At 42.9% G+C, this 14,776-nt stretch overlaps 1 protein-coding gene across 3 annotated transcripts in view; it reads right to left on the bottom strand.

Moving 5' to 3' along the window:
- ESYT2 (extended synaptotagmin 2) overlaps nucleotides 1-14,776 on the bottom strand; it is a 104,084-nt gene that overhangs the window by 52,768 nt on the left and 36,540 nt on the right. For all 3 annotated transcript variants that reach the window (XM_051857038.2, XM_051857040.2, XM_051857041.2), the window contains exons 4-6: nucleotides 12,655-12,731; nucleotides 7,237-7,309; nucleotides 6,910-6,999 (exon numbers count right to left, since the gene is read on the bottom strand). In XM_051857038.2, coding sequence (XP_051712998.1) covers nucleotides 6,910-6,999; nucleotides 7,237-7,309; nucleotides 12,655-12,731 — 240 coding nt within the window. The remainder of the gene's footprint in view (nucleotides 1-6,909; nucleotides 7,000-7,236; nucleotides 7,310-12,654; nucleotides 12,732-14,776) is intronic.

Here is a 14,776-nt window from a genome sequence, read left to right as displayed (position 1 = left end):
TTGGGGAGTGAACCAGCACATGGAAGATCTCTCTCCCTCTTTCAATCTGCCTCTCTGTAACTCTGCCTTTCAAATAAATAAATAAATCTTAAAAAAAAAAAAATAAGGTCCCTGTGTCAAAGGCAGTGATGGGGTAGCTGGCTGGCTGTGCACAGGGGAGGGCTGGGGAGCAGAAGAAGACTAAGTGCATAAAGATAGAGGGAGAAAGAATGAGTGTGCAAGTGCCAGAAGCAGTGTGTGAGGGAATGAGTGTGTGTGCGAATGAGAAACGAGCATGTGAGTGTGCCGGCGTGTGTGAGGAAGAGGATACAGGCCAGGCGAGTGTGCGAGAGAGCAAGAGGCTCACAAGCTCAGTCGCGAAACTGCACACAGACGCCCGAGACACTAGCAGGAGGGACCTCATCAAGGCGGTGCTCAAGAAAGCCCCTTTGGAAAAGCAACTAAAATTAGTGTGCTCCCTGTGCCCTAGGATAATGGGAACCACGGTCCCTGGATGACTAACATCTCTATTTCAGGAAACTGAAGAGTAAGTGGAATGTGTATTTCCAAAGGACAGGAAGTCAACTCTGAGCTGCTGCGGCGCTCCCATAAGACACGGAATGTGTAACGTGGTCCATGACTCTTTCTGGAAAACACGGAGGTACTTTCTTCTCCCTACTGATCTATAATGCAGCACTTGGCAGATGTAGTGACACAGAACAGTTCGAGCACAGCAATTTGGTACTTGAGTACTTATATATGCCACGCATCCCAGGTGCATTAATTGCTACAATTCAGAATAAGAAATCACCAAGACGTTTGTTTAAAATGCAAACCCTGGTGCCCACCATTCTCTAGGATCCTTTATTTAGTAGATTTGGGTTGGTGATGAGGGTCAAGAACTTCTTCTTATTTTGTAAAGTCCCAGGGCTTCTGGCTTTCACTTGGGACATGGAAAACTGGAAAGAGCATCGCTCTGGATCACGTGGGAGAGTCGAGGCCCAAGGCCACCAGCCAGCCTGAGATCTTTCCTAACAGGCTCCTTAAGGGAGGAGGGGCAGGAGAGTGCTGAGCTTGGAGGAGGCTCCCAGAGGCAGGGGAGATGACTCCAGGAGACAGACCTCTAAGGATGCGTGCCTCAGGCACATGCTACAACCATGTTAAAGCCATTCCTGGGACACATCCAATGGCGAACACCAATTGCTCTGCTTCTTATCACATTTATCTGAGATTTTCTCCTTACCAATAACTCATCTCTAGTGTAAGGACCACACTACAATGCTTACATGTACGAAAATATTTAATTTCTTAAAAATCTGAAGACTCAGGGGTTGGTGTTGTGGTGTGGTGGGTAAAGCCGATGCCCCTGAGAAGCTGCTTCTCCTATGGGTGCCGATTCAAGTCCTGGCTGCTCCATTTCTGATCCAGCTCCCTGCTAATGGCCTGGGAAAGCAGCAGATGACTCAAGTACATGGGCCCCTGACACCTACGTGGGAGACCTGGATGGAGTTCCTGGCTCCTGGTTTTTTTTTTTTTAATTTTATTTATTTTTTATTTTTTTATTTTTTTGACAGGCAGAGTGGACAGTGAGAGAGAGAGACAGAGAGAAAGGTCTTCCTTTGCCGTTGGTTCACCCTCCAATGGCCGCCGCGGCCGGGGCACCGCGCTGATCCGATGGCAGGAGCCAGGAGCCAGGTGCTTCCTCCTGGTCTCCCATGGGGTGCAGGGCCCAAGCACCTGGGCCATGCTCCACTGCACTCCCTGGCCACAGCAGAGAGCTGGCCTGGAAGAGGGGCAACCGGGACAGAATCCGGCGCCCCAACCGGGACTAGAACCCGGTGTGCCGGCGCCGCTAGGCGGAGGATTAGCCTAGTGAGCCGCGGCGCCGGCCTGGCTCCTGGTTTGATCTGGCTGAGCCCTGGCTACTGTGGCCACCTGGGGAATAAACCAGCAGATGGAAGATTTCTCTCTCTTTCTCTCTCTCTCTCTCAATCTCTTTCTCTCTCTCTTTCTCCCTCTGTAACTCTTAACTTTCAAATACATAAAACGTAAAAAAAAGAAAAACATAAACTAAAGGCTTAACAAGTATGTGCCAGGCATTGTACTAAGTGTTTTACATTCATTGACATTTAAAAAAAAAGATGTATTTATTTATTTGAAAGTTAGAGTTGCAGAGAGAGGTAGAGAAAGAGAGAGAGGTCTTCCATCCGCTGGTTCACTCCCCAGCTGGCTGCAACGGCCGGAGCTACACTGATCTGAAGCCAGGAGCCAGGAGCTTCTTCCAGGTCACCCACGCAGGTGCAGGGGCCCAAGAACTTGGGCCATCTTCTACTGCTTTCCCAGGCCACAGCAGAGAGCTGGATAGGAAGTGGAGCAGCCAGGACTACATTATGGGTGTAGTGGCCCATACCCACTACACCACAGCGCCTGCCCCTCATTGACATTTAAGGTTCACATTTAATTGTATGAAGTATTATTCATTTTCATATTACAAATAGGAAAACTGGAGATGACTGGAGAAATAAGCTGTTCAAAGCTCACAGTGAGAAGAGAAAGAATCAGGAGCGGAAAACCAGGCTGTACCACACCCAAGAGTGTCATTACCTACTACACAGACTGTCTTCTACACTCAATCCCTTAATCATTGCAGGATTTTTTTAGTTTTTGTTTTTTCTCCCAACAAGTATCATATTATCAAAACTAATCTAAACAAATGAACAAGTCTAAAAATGTGGAAAAGTTTCATGAGTGTCCAGCACTACTAAATCACCAGGGTAATAAAAAAATTATCAAAAACAAAACTAAAAATCTTTCTAGCTTTATTTTTCACCAGAGTGAGGAAGAATTACTTGGCAACAAGCAGTAAATTCTATTCTCATATTTTCCAGTTGAAAGTAACTTAAAAAAAATTTTCCTTTTCTCTGAAGCATATGGTTTGGTAACTAGTTACCATAGAAGGAAATGAGCGATTCTGAACTTTTCAGCCTCTTTCTTTTCTGGTCACTAAATTTTCATGTGGATGTTAATATTATAATGTTATTTTAAAGGCAAATTCATCTGTGAAGAGTTTAAATTAAATAAGAGAATTACTAAGTTTTGAGGAAGATTTAAAGATCTGGATTGTTAAATTCTGAACTGAAAATAAAAAAAGACCTTTATTTATCATTTATCTATTTACTTGAGAGGCAGAAAATGAAGACAGACAGAGAGCTGCCATCCACTTGCTCACTCCCCAAATGCCTGTAACGGCTGGGGCTGGGCTGAGACCACAGCCAAGAACTGGAAACACAATCCAGTCTCCCAAACAGGTAGCAGGGGTTCAACTGCTTGAGTCAGCACTTGCTGCCTCCCATGTACATGGGCAAGAAGCTGGAACTGGGAGCCAGAGCTGGAAACTGAACCCAATTACTCCAATATGGAATGCAAAGTGTATTAATCAGTGTCTTAACCATGAGCTAAAATTCCTGTCCCAAGATTTTTCTTTAAATTGTTAAAACATCTCTGTATAAACAAGCGTAAATGAAAAATATTTAGAAATTTGTTAAATATTAGTTTTTCTTTTTTTTTTAAGATTTATTTATTTATTTGAAAGTCAGAGCTACACAGAGAGAGGAGAGGCAGAGAGAGAGAAATAGAGAGAGGTCTTTCATCCGCTGGTTCACTCCCCAGCTGGTTGCAATGGCCGGAGCTGCACTGATCTGAAGCCAGGAGTCAGGAGCTTCTTCCGGGTCTCCCACACGGGTGCAGGGGCCCAAGGACTTGGGCCATCTTCTATTGCTTTCTCAGGCCATAGCAGAGAGCTGGATGGGAAGTGGAGCAGCCGGGTCTTGAACCGGCACCCATATGGGATGCTGGTGCTTCAGGCCAGGGCATTAACCTGCTGTGCCACAGTGCTGGCCCCATAACGATTAATTTTTCACAGACATTAATAAAGTTGGTTTCTTAAACGTACTGGCTTTTAAACAACCAGTACATGAGAAAACCATGAATTTTAAATCTTTTGTAGATTTTCTCCTTTTCCAGAATTTTAATAAAGTGAAATTGACAGAAAAAGGTTCTCTAATAGCTCTTAAATTTTGTGTATTTAAAATGCCATCATGGGAGTGGGCATTGTGGCAGAGCAAGTACTTAAAATGTCATCACAGGGTAGGCATCATGGCACAGTACGTAAAGCTGCTGATGTGATGTTGGCATCCCATATGGGCACCAGTTTGAGTCCCAGAAGCTCCACTTCTGATCTAGCTCCCTCTTAATGGTCTGGGAAAAGCAGCAAAAGATGGGTCAAGTATTTGGGGACACTGCCACTCGTGTGGGAGACCTAGAAGAAACTCCTGGCTCCTGGATTTGGCCTGGCCCTGCTCTGGCCATTGTAGCCATCTGAGGAGTGAACCAGCAGATGGAAGACACCTCTCTCTCTCTCTCTCTCTCTCTGCCTTTCCCTCTTTAATTCTGACTTGCAAATAATCTTTTAAAAAATGCTTTTAAGTAAGCAATAAGAGAAGGAGAATAATAATTTTAGTGGTAATACAAAGTGATGACAGTAAATGCTTCTTATACGTTTATATAGAAATGGTACCACTGGTGGTAAACTCATTTTGGTCTAGACAAACCCTTATCTCAAAAACCAAACAAAAATACTTTTTACTTTATTTGAATCAAAGTATAGAAATTAATATTTCTGTAGTAAATTATAGATGATGGGATGGGAGTTTAGCCTTTAAGATACCATGAGCCAAAGAAGAGTGCCCAGGTTTGATGCCTGGCTCTGGCTCTTGATTCCAGCACCCTGCTAATGCAGGCCACGGGAAGCAGTGGTGATGACTCAAGCACTTGGATCCCTGCCACCCACATGGGAGACCTGCACTGAGTTCCCAACTCCAGCTTTGGTCCAGCTGAGTCCTGGTCACTGTGGGCATTTGGGCAGGGAACCAGAGGATGCAAACTCTGTCTTTCTGTCTCTTGGCCTCTCAGATAAAAATAATAAAACCTTTATTCTTAACAAAATAAGAAATCATGTTAAAAAATGATGTTTAACAATACCTCCATAAAGGACTCATTGAGGGCCACAGAATGGCATAGCTTAAGAATCATTTAAAAAGGTGTGCAGGGAGGAGGAGCATTTTAGAAACAGACCAATTCATCCACAGACATTGAACTTCATGGAGATAGGAACATTCCTGGCTTTTTTAAAAAAAGTTAACAGTATATACATAACTATAATGGGACCTCTGTCCTAGGAAGGGATGTGTAGAAATTTGCTGGAAATAATGAATCAAAGGGCCAAAGACGACATTCTGGGGAGAAGGAAAAGATACCGAGAAGTAGTCATGGAAGACAGGAAGATGGGGCTGATGTTTCTCTAGAGTTTGATGGTTCCCTCTTGTTGGGAACCTGGATGATCGTTTGGGGCTGTGGTGGGAAGTGCAGCTGGAGAACCCATGATCTTGTCTGTAAGGGAAAGAAAATCCTAGCGGATTTGTTTGCACTTGGGAAGATTACCCTAACGATGCTGAACACTGAAGACAGACAGAGGAAGACGCCACTCTGAGGCCACAGAGGCCACGTGAGGAGGAGGCCAGGCACGCAGGAGTCTGTTCAGGAGGAATCACAGTTTCACTGTCTTGTTCTTGTGGCCAATAAGAACCTACTGCTTACCACAAGGAATGATAGATCAGTCAAAAAAGGTCTGTATAATTTTCAAAAAGTGTATGTGTAACTGATTAAGCACAGTGGAAAAAATGCATCCAAATGATGGCAGCACTCATCTCTGGTGGGTGATGGAGATTTACTGGTGAGTCATGACAATAGAGTTTAGGAACATGAATTATGCATCAGACTAATCTGAGTCTATGTGTAGGCCCCAATACTTAGTTGTGTGATCTGGACAAATAAGACTCTTAAAATCTCAGCTCCCGGTAGGTAAAAATAAACAGTACTTAATTATAGGGCTATGGGGATTAAGTAAGCAAATTATGTAAATTATACTCAGTGATTACGCTTACAAAATGTTAGCTAAAAAAAATAAAACATTAGCTACAAGCTACACTTACAAAAATCTCAGAGCAGCAATAGGCACGGTGATTAAGACACCATTTAGAATGCTCACATCCCATATCAAGTGCCTGGGACAGAGCCCTGTCTCCACCCCTGCTTCTGATCCAGCTTCCTGCTGGCGCATCAGGGAGGCAGCAGATGGCGGCTCAAGTTCAGAGTCCCTGCCACCCACGTGGAGACCCAGACTGAATTCTCAGCTCCCAGATTCAGCCTACCCTGGCGCTGGCTGCTGCAGGCATTTGAGGGAATGAACCAACAGATGGAAGCACTCTCCTGCTCTCTTTCTGTCAAAGAAAATGAAAATAAATTAACTCTAAAGAATAATTTGCCAAACTAACCTGTTTTGTTTTTAAAAGATTGATTCATTTACTTGGAAGGCAGAATTAGAGAGAGAATATGAATCGATCTTCCATGTACTGGTTCACTCCTCAGATGGCTGCAACAGCCAGGGTTGAGCCAGGCTGAAGCCAGGAGCCAGGAGATTCATCCAAGTCTCCCACATGGGTGTAGGGGCCAAGCACTTGGGCTATAATCTGCTGCTTTTACCAGGTCATTCGCAGGGAGCTGGATTAGAAGTAGAGCAGCCAAAACACAAACTGGTACCCAGATGGTATGCCGGAGTTGCAGGTGGTGGGTTTACCCACTATGTCACAATGCCAACCCCCAAACCTTGTTTTCATAATTAATAAAGATGTTTCTCAAGAGATGAAGCCCTTAGTTAAGGCAAAAGAGGCATGAAAACTTATAGGATTCATGAATCAGAAAGGGACAAGAGTTGAGGATAACATTTTCTTTTGCCACTTCGTATCATTCTTCTACATATACATAGTCTTGTCAGTGAATGGAACAGGAAACTTGAAATAAATGTTGACTTACTGGTTTCCTAAGGAAGAATATAGATAAAGCTCCGACTAAAGGCATGTCTCCAATCAATGGCTCCAAGATCACTCGCATGGTACCATGAATCTAAATTCAAACAGGAAACCGGACAGGTAATAGAAAACAACACTGCAGGGCCGCTCCCTTGGTTAACAAGATCACATGAAAATCCAGTGTCTTATACACTTGACTTACTTGTTTTCAACTGTGACCTACAAATACAAACTTCAGTTCACGAAATTTCTGAGCTAATTAAAACTAAATAATTTTCTTTTTGAACATAGCTTAGAGAACTTTAGAAGATTAAAAATTTTTAAAACTTACCTGTATACTTTTCACACCAGCTCTACAAAAATATCGCTTAATCTCCAAATCAATCTCACAATTTCCTACAAAACTAACAAAGAAAGAATTTTGCGTTACATAAGGTGAGTGCAATTAGCCATTCTTTTTAATAATCACAGGCCTGAAAGGTATATAACCTAAATAAAATGACAGCAAAGCAACCAAAATCAAATTGAAGGCAAAAACTGTAACCGTGGCTCACACCAAGGTATTTTACTGGTCCTGGTCATAGGCTTGTGGTGTTACCAGATTCAACATTACCACATCTGTGAAGAATCAAGTATACGTGGTGTGTGTGTGTGTGTGTGTGTGTGTGTGTTCTGGCGGTTTTATGTTGAAATCCTAAACATAAATGTCTATTTTCAAAAGAAAATGTAATAACAGTGCTACTTCTAGAGCAGCCTTTTGATGATATGCACTTCCCATTTGTGTTACAGCTCTTTTTTGTCTAATACATAATAAAGTTTACATTTTATTTCACCTCAAGTAAATTTCAGATCACTGTCTCTTCATTCATGAAAAAACTCACTTTGCCTCAGGGCTCTGTGATATCAAAGGTTAGAAACAGAGTGCCTGTCGGGGTCTCAATGATTAAGTCATTTCAAATAGTAATGTCAAACAGGCCTGAATCTACCATGATCCTGCATGTAAAGTTTGCGTCTATTTTAATATAAACATGCACTACCGAATGTTTTACGTGTTTGTGCATGCCTAATCTGTACATACACATCTGTGTATGATTTGATCCCAATCTTTCACTCCTGGAAGTGGGACATCAACCCCTGTTAGAATATTTGTGGAGAAGTTTGACAAACACTGGACAGGAAGTATCTAAGCAGGTAAGTAAAATACTAACAAAAGGGATCTTAGATGAAATTCTTCCAGTATCTATTACCCTGACGTTAAAGCCCATACCTACAGATTCTTCTCATTGAGAATTACCCTCTACTTAGAGAAATCACTGATAACCTGTCCCAAAGCCATCATAAACTTTCCTTTCCACTCCAAGACTTGATCACTTTATTTCCTAATACTTTTCAATTTCCACTTTCCCATTTCTACTGCCACTTTAGTTAAGGCCCTTGTTTGGAATACACAAAAAAGCAGAATGCATATTTGTTTAGAGACATATTTGAGCAGGATATTTTGCATATGTTATGACTGCCAAAAACCTTTCATGATACCCGGTCTGTATTCTAAAAATGGCATCCATGAACTGACTGATTCAAATATTTAGTTTTAAATTTGTATTCATTTATTTACTTATTTAAGAGGCAGAACAGCAGATACAGGCAGAGAGACAGACAGAGACAGGCAGAGAGGAAGAGTCCCCATCTGCTAGTTTACTCCCCAAATGCGGGGGCTGGGTCAGGCTGAAGCTGGGAGCTCAGACCTCAATTCAGGACTCTGACATGGGTGGCAGGGAACAACGACCTGGGCCATCACCTGCGACCTCCCAGGGTGCACATTAGTAGGAAGATGGAATTGGGAGAGGAGTCAGGAGTCCAAATCTATACATTCCAATATGGGATGGAGGCATCCCAATGGGTATTTTAACTGCCAGGCCAATGCCTGCCCCAAAACATTTATTTATTTAATTTATTTTTAAAGATTTATTTATTTTATTTGAAAGGCAGAGTTACAGAAGGAAAGAGATCTCCCAGCCACTGGTTCACTCCCCAAATGGCCACAATGGCCAGAGCTGGGCCAGACTGAAGGTCTCCAAGGACTTGATCCATCCTCTGCTGCTTTCTCAGGCACATTAGCAGGGAGCTGGATCAGAAGTGGAGCAGCCAGGAATCAAACTGGTGGCCACATGGGATGCCGGTGCTGCAGGCAGTGGCTTAACCTGCTATGCCACAGAGCCAGCCCCCCAAAACACTTACTTAATAAAACTATAGAATATTCAGTGCTGGAAACACCAAACAACAGAACAAGGTTTCCACTCTTGTGGAGTTGTCAGCAGTCTAGTGGACAGCCCTCTGGGATACAGCCTAACTAACCTGAGATACCAACAGATCTCCTCTTATTTCTGTGCTGATAACAGTGCTTGCAAATGTTTTAAAGACACATTTTTTTTTTCACTTTAAAAACATTCTACGTTGCTTTCTAAAATAAACATAATTGGCACCAACTCTGTACCTTTACTACATTAATGTACTTTGGAAACTCAAAATGACATAAAATCATCATCAGTGAAGGCTCAAAAGAGAAACCATGCTAAATCACTAAAAAACAAATAGCTGCTTTTGAATCCACAGCATACAGCATTCACCATAAACGTTGCATTATTAGGCCTTAGACGGAATGCAGGAAGCCACAAGCAAGTTCAAGTAAGAATGAAGACAAGAAAGAAAGAAACACACCTTTGTTACACCAGACGTGAAACCTGGCAGACTCAGTTTCTTTTTTCCAATCTTTTTTTATTTATTAAATCAGATATAACATAAATTTGCCAACTTCTTTAAAAAAAAGATTTATTTATTTGAAAGTCAGAGTTACAGAGAAAGAGAGACACAGAGAGAGATCTTCCATCCTCCAGTTCACTCTCCGAATGGCCACAATGGCTGGGGCTAGCCCAGGCTGAAGCCAAGAACCAGAAGCCTCCTCCCAGTCTCCCATGTGGGTACAGTCGTCATCCAAGAGCCAGAAGCCTCCTCCCAGTCTCCCATGTGGGTACAGTCGTCATCCAAGAGCCAGAAGCCTCCTCCCAGTCTCCCATGTGGGTACAGGCGTCCAAGTACCTGGGTCATCCTCCGCTGCCTCTCCCAGGCCACCAGCAGAGAGCTGGATTGGAGGAGCAGCAGCTGGGACTCAAACCAGTGCCCCTATGGGGTATCTGGGCTGCTGGCAGTGGCTTCACCTGCTACCCCCCAACACCGGCCCCAAAATTTATCATCTTAATAATTTTTAAGTATACAGCTCAGTGGTATCTGTAATGCTGTGTAACCAACACCATCACCCATCTCCAGAACTTTTTCATCTTGCAAACTGAAACTCCGTCCACTCCATTAAACACTAGTTCCTTGCTGTCTCCTCCCCTAGTCCTTAGCACCCACCATTGTACTTTCTGTCTCTTTAAGTTTGACTACTCTGGGTACCTCATGTGAATTGTCAATGTTTATTTTACTTAACACAGTGTTCTGAAAGTTCATTCATGTTGTAGCATGGGTCAGGATTTTCTTCTTTTTTAGGACTGAATAATATATGTACATATTACATTTGCTTATCCATTAATCCATCCAAGGACACTTGGGTTGCTTCTGTGTATTAGCTATTATAAAAATGTCACGGCCACATAACAGCATGAACACCTTCTGAGAAAAGCACTGTTAGACAATTTTTGTGCAAACATCAAAGGGTGTATTTATATGAACTAGGGAGCTACAATGTCATTAGATGACGTAATCTCATATGACCACCATTGTATACACAGTCCGTAGTTGACCAAAATGTTGCATGGCACATGATTGTAATGATGCTATGAAAATGGGTATGCAAATATTGGTTCAAGTCCTTGCTTTCAATCCTTTTGGGTACATATATGCAATGGTTTGAGTGTGTCTCCCAAAAGTTTATGTGCTGGAACCTTAATTCATCAATGCAGTAGTGTTGGGACCTGGTACCTGGTGGAGGTTGTTTGGGCAATGAGGATGGAGCCCTCATGAATAGATTAATGCCTTTCTGGCAGGAATTATTCTTGGGGGACTGGTTTAGTCAGTGTGAGAGCAGGCTGTTATCAGCAAGTCTCTCTCTCATGATCTTTCACACGTGCCTACCTCCCCTTCCACTTTCCACCAGGAGTTGAAGGAGCATGAGGACTTCACCATATATAGATGCCTAGTCTTAAAGTTCCGGCCTCCAGAATGAAGAGCAAAACAAATCTCTATTCTTTATAAATCATCCTATCTCAGGTATTCTGTTACCGCAACAGAAGATGGACTATGACAATACGTCAGCCATGGAATTGCTGGTAATTTTATTTTTAAAGTGTGGAGAAACGGTCAAACTGTTTTCCATAGTAGCTGCACAACCTTACCTTCCTACCATTAGTGCACAGGGTTCCACTTTCTCCATATTTTCACTAACACCTGTTAATTTGGTTTTTCTGATGGTAGCCATCCCAATGTATATGAAGTGATATCTCACTGTGGTTTTGATTTGCATTTTCCTAATAATTAGTCCTGTGGAGCATCTTTTCATATGCTCATTATCTATTTACATGTCTTCCCCGGACAATGTCTATTTTTTTAAAAGGGTGCTTTTTTAGTCATAAAATTTCAGGAATCCTCTATATATTCTGGATAATAATAACATGATTACAGGGATTGTTATAAATTGGGTAGAACTGACAATTTTAAGTTTTCTAACCCATGAATAGGTATCTTCTTTAACTTCTTTCAACAAAGTTTTATAGTTTTCGGTATACAGTCTTTCACCTCCATAATTAAGTTTATTCTTACATATTTTAATCTTTTTGATTCTATTATAAATGGGATTGTATTCTACATTTTCTTTTTGGATTATCTGTCATTAGTGTATCGAAATACAACTGATTTTTGTATGCTGATTTCCTACCCTGCTACTTTCGTGCATTTATTAGTTCTAACAGCTTTTTTTGGTGGAATATTTGGGATTTTCTACTTATAATGTCATATAATCTAAGAACAGAGATTATTTTCTCCTTTCCAATCTGGATGCCTTTTACTTCTTTTTATCTAAGTGTTCTAACTACAACTTGAGTAGCTCCAGCTTGAACAGAAGTGGTGAAAGTAAAGATTGCTGCCCTGTTTATTTTTTTCCTCTAGGTAAAGCTTTCAGTCTTTCACCATTGAGCATGATGTTCACTGCGGGTCTTTAATCTACAGTTTTATTATGTTGAAGGAGTTTCCTTCTATTACTAGTTTGTTCAGTATTTTTATTATGAAAAGGTATTGAATTTTGATTTTTCTTATCAATTGACAGTCATATGGTTTGGGCTTTTTTTCCTTCCTCCTGTTAATGTGGTGACTGATTTTTATATGTCAAACCACCTATGCATTCTAGGAATATATTCACACGGTTATGGTGTATAATGGTTTTAATATGCTGATAGTTTTGGTTTGCTAGTATTTTGTTGAGGACTTTTTATGCCCATGCTCATAAGAGACACTGGTTTGTAGGTTTCTTATGGTGCCTTCAGTTTCTTTTATTTAAAATGTTTTATTAATGGCAATTAGGAACTGAAATCAACAAGACAAACTACACCTGGTTCTCAAAAAGGAATTTCGTCAAATCCCAACAAACAGCAGGTAAGAATAAGAAGCATGCTCATTATACGTTCACCCTTCTGGGTATAGGTAAGTGACATTATACTACATCAACTACAACACAATTATAACACCAATAAAAACTTACCTAATCTGAAGGTCCAGAATAATTTGCCTTTTGTCTACATTTTCAGTATACACCTTAACACCATTGATCCGAAGAGGCTGAAAAAAGATGTAGCTTGTTTTAAAATCCAGACATTTTTTTTTTATCTAAACTTGTAATATAAGACAGAGGTGAAGAGAAGGATCTTTAGCATAAGACTACACGATTTAAACGTCTACTTCACAACATAATGGCTGTTTGAAGTCTGGCAAGTTATTTAACCTGTGTTTTCTCGCCCATACGCTGCAAATCATAATGGCATGTATCTCATGAGGTTACTGTGAAGTTAAATGACATAATGAAAGAGAAGAACTTGGTACACTGCCTGGCAGGGACTAAGTACTCAATACACACTAGGCATTATTGTCAGCACATATAAGGATACACATTTTCACTCTTTTTCCTAAGCTCCTTAACCCCTTTGTCTCTTCCAATTTAATTTTCTCATTTTCCCCTATTCCATCCTTACTACATTGTTTGAAAAATATTTTTTTAATTTTTATTTCTTATAATTCTTCCTTTCTGATGATTTTCACAAAACTGTGGTTTGCAAGTAAAGAAAAGATGTAAGCTGTAGATATAAAGCAACACCTAACATATGAAAGAGGTACACTGTAAACTGAGAAAGATTATAGCAGATCTTGTATTCAACGGCCCAATGAGAACATTTATGAACATGCAATACCCTTGAAAATCTCAACACAGGATTCCAAGAGGGCGGAATAGGAAAGGACGCACTGCTGTAGGCTAGGGAAAATAGCAGCACACAAGTGAGGAAGTGCATCCCCAGGGGAGAGTTAGAGAGAACCCTGCAGTGGAAACTCTACAGAAGGCAGAGGGACGCCATGGGTCATCATGCAAGCTGTGGACGTGCAGGACGAGTGAGGACACAACACACGACCCCCGCAGCTGAGAGCCAGAAGAAGCACCAGCTCCGGAGAGTGAGGTGAGTGCAGACTGCAGACGACCCACACCACACTGGTGATACAGCTGGAGGGAGACCCTGGCAGACCACCTTGTCTTTGAGCCTGGCCTGAAGCCCTAAGGGGTACAAGGTACCTACCCAACCCAGAGAAAAAAGGGCCCGTTTCTCTCTCCCCTTCCCCCTACAATGGCTTCCAGCAACCAGCTAGGAGAGGGTGATCTCGACACCAGTAGCGGCCGCAGGGGTCAACAGGTGGGGACAAGGCGCTATATTGACACCAACAGTGGCTGCAGAGGCTCACGTGCGTGCATCCGGCAGCGGGTGGGAGAAGGCGCCATTCTGAAATGAGCAGTGGCTGCAGCGGCTCTTTGTGCACCCAGCGACGGGTGGGGAGAAGGCGCCATTTGCCACGAGTACTGTCTACCGCAGCTCTAGTGCATGCATGTGATCCGGGGATTTTACTAGAGGGAAAGATCTGTGTTTCCCACTGACTTTGAGTCTGGCTGGGAGGACTGACGGGGGCTGGGCACCCATGTAGGACAGGGAGGTGTCCCCAGCCCTTCAACACATCACAGGCTCCAGGGTTCAAATGGCCAAGGTGGTGCAGCCACAGGCAGCTAGTCGGCTCTGGGTCCCTCTCTGCCTTTCCGTGGATGGGACAGGCTAGGAGGGTGGAGCGGATCCTCTGCACCCTGTGACTGCGGGAGCCCTGTGTGCTCAGACTGTGGGAACTCCGTGACTGCAGGACAGGGTGCAGGGTGTAGCCAGGTCACTGTGTGTGGCACCAGAGGCTCAACGCTCCCGGATTTCCTGGGGTGGGTCGCTGTGGCGGGATCTGCGCTCTCATGAGGACTGCACAGATCCTTTGCATGGTTCATACAGCAGCTTGGGTGAGTGCTGCACCCACTGTGACTAACCCAGGGCATTGTCACCTTGGAACAGAGGAGGTGAGGGTGTAATCACGGCAACAGAGGTGATCATACCCTCTCCCCCACCCCGACAATAGAGATCTACCATGCCCAACTAGGGCGTCACCCTGGATACTCGCCCCACCCTGCAGCACTGACCAGAGCTCCCTGGTCTCACCCAGCACTCTCTGCATGGAGGAAATCGGCTTTGATGGGAAAAGCAGCCTGGAGAGTGTGGAATGGACATGTAGCAATTGGTCAGACGCTCCCT

Source organism: Oryctolagus cuniculus, chromosome 7 (assembly GCF_964237555.1).
Source record: "Oryctolagus cuniculus chromosome 7, mOryCun1.1, whole genome shotgun sequence".
NCBI classification, from domain to species: domain Eukaryota; kingdom Metazoa; phylum Chordata; class Mammalia; order Lagomorpha; family Leporidae; genus Oryctolagus; species Oryctolagus cuniculus.
This window is presented reverse-complemented; position numbering and strand designations above follow the sequence as displayed.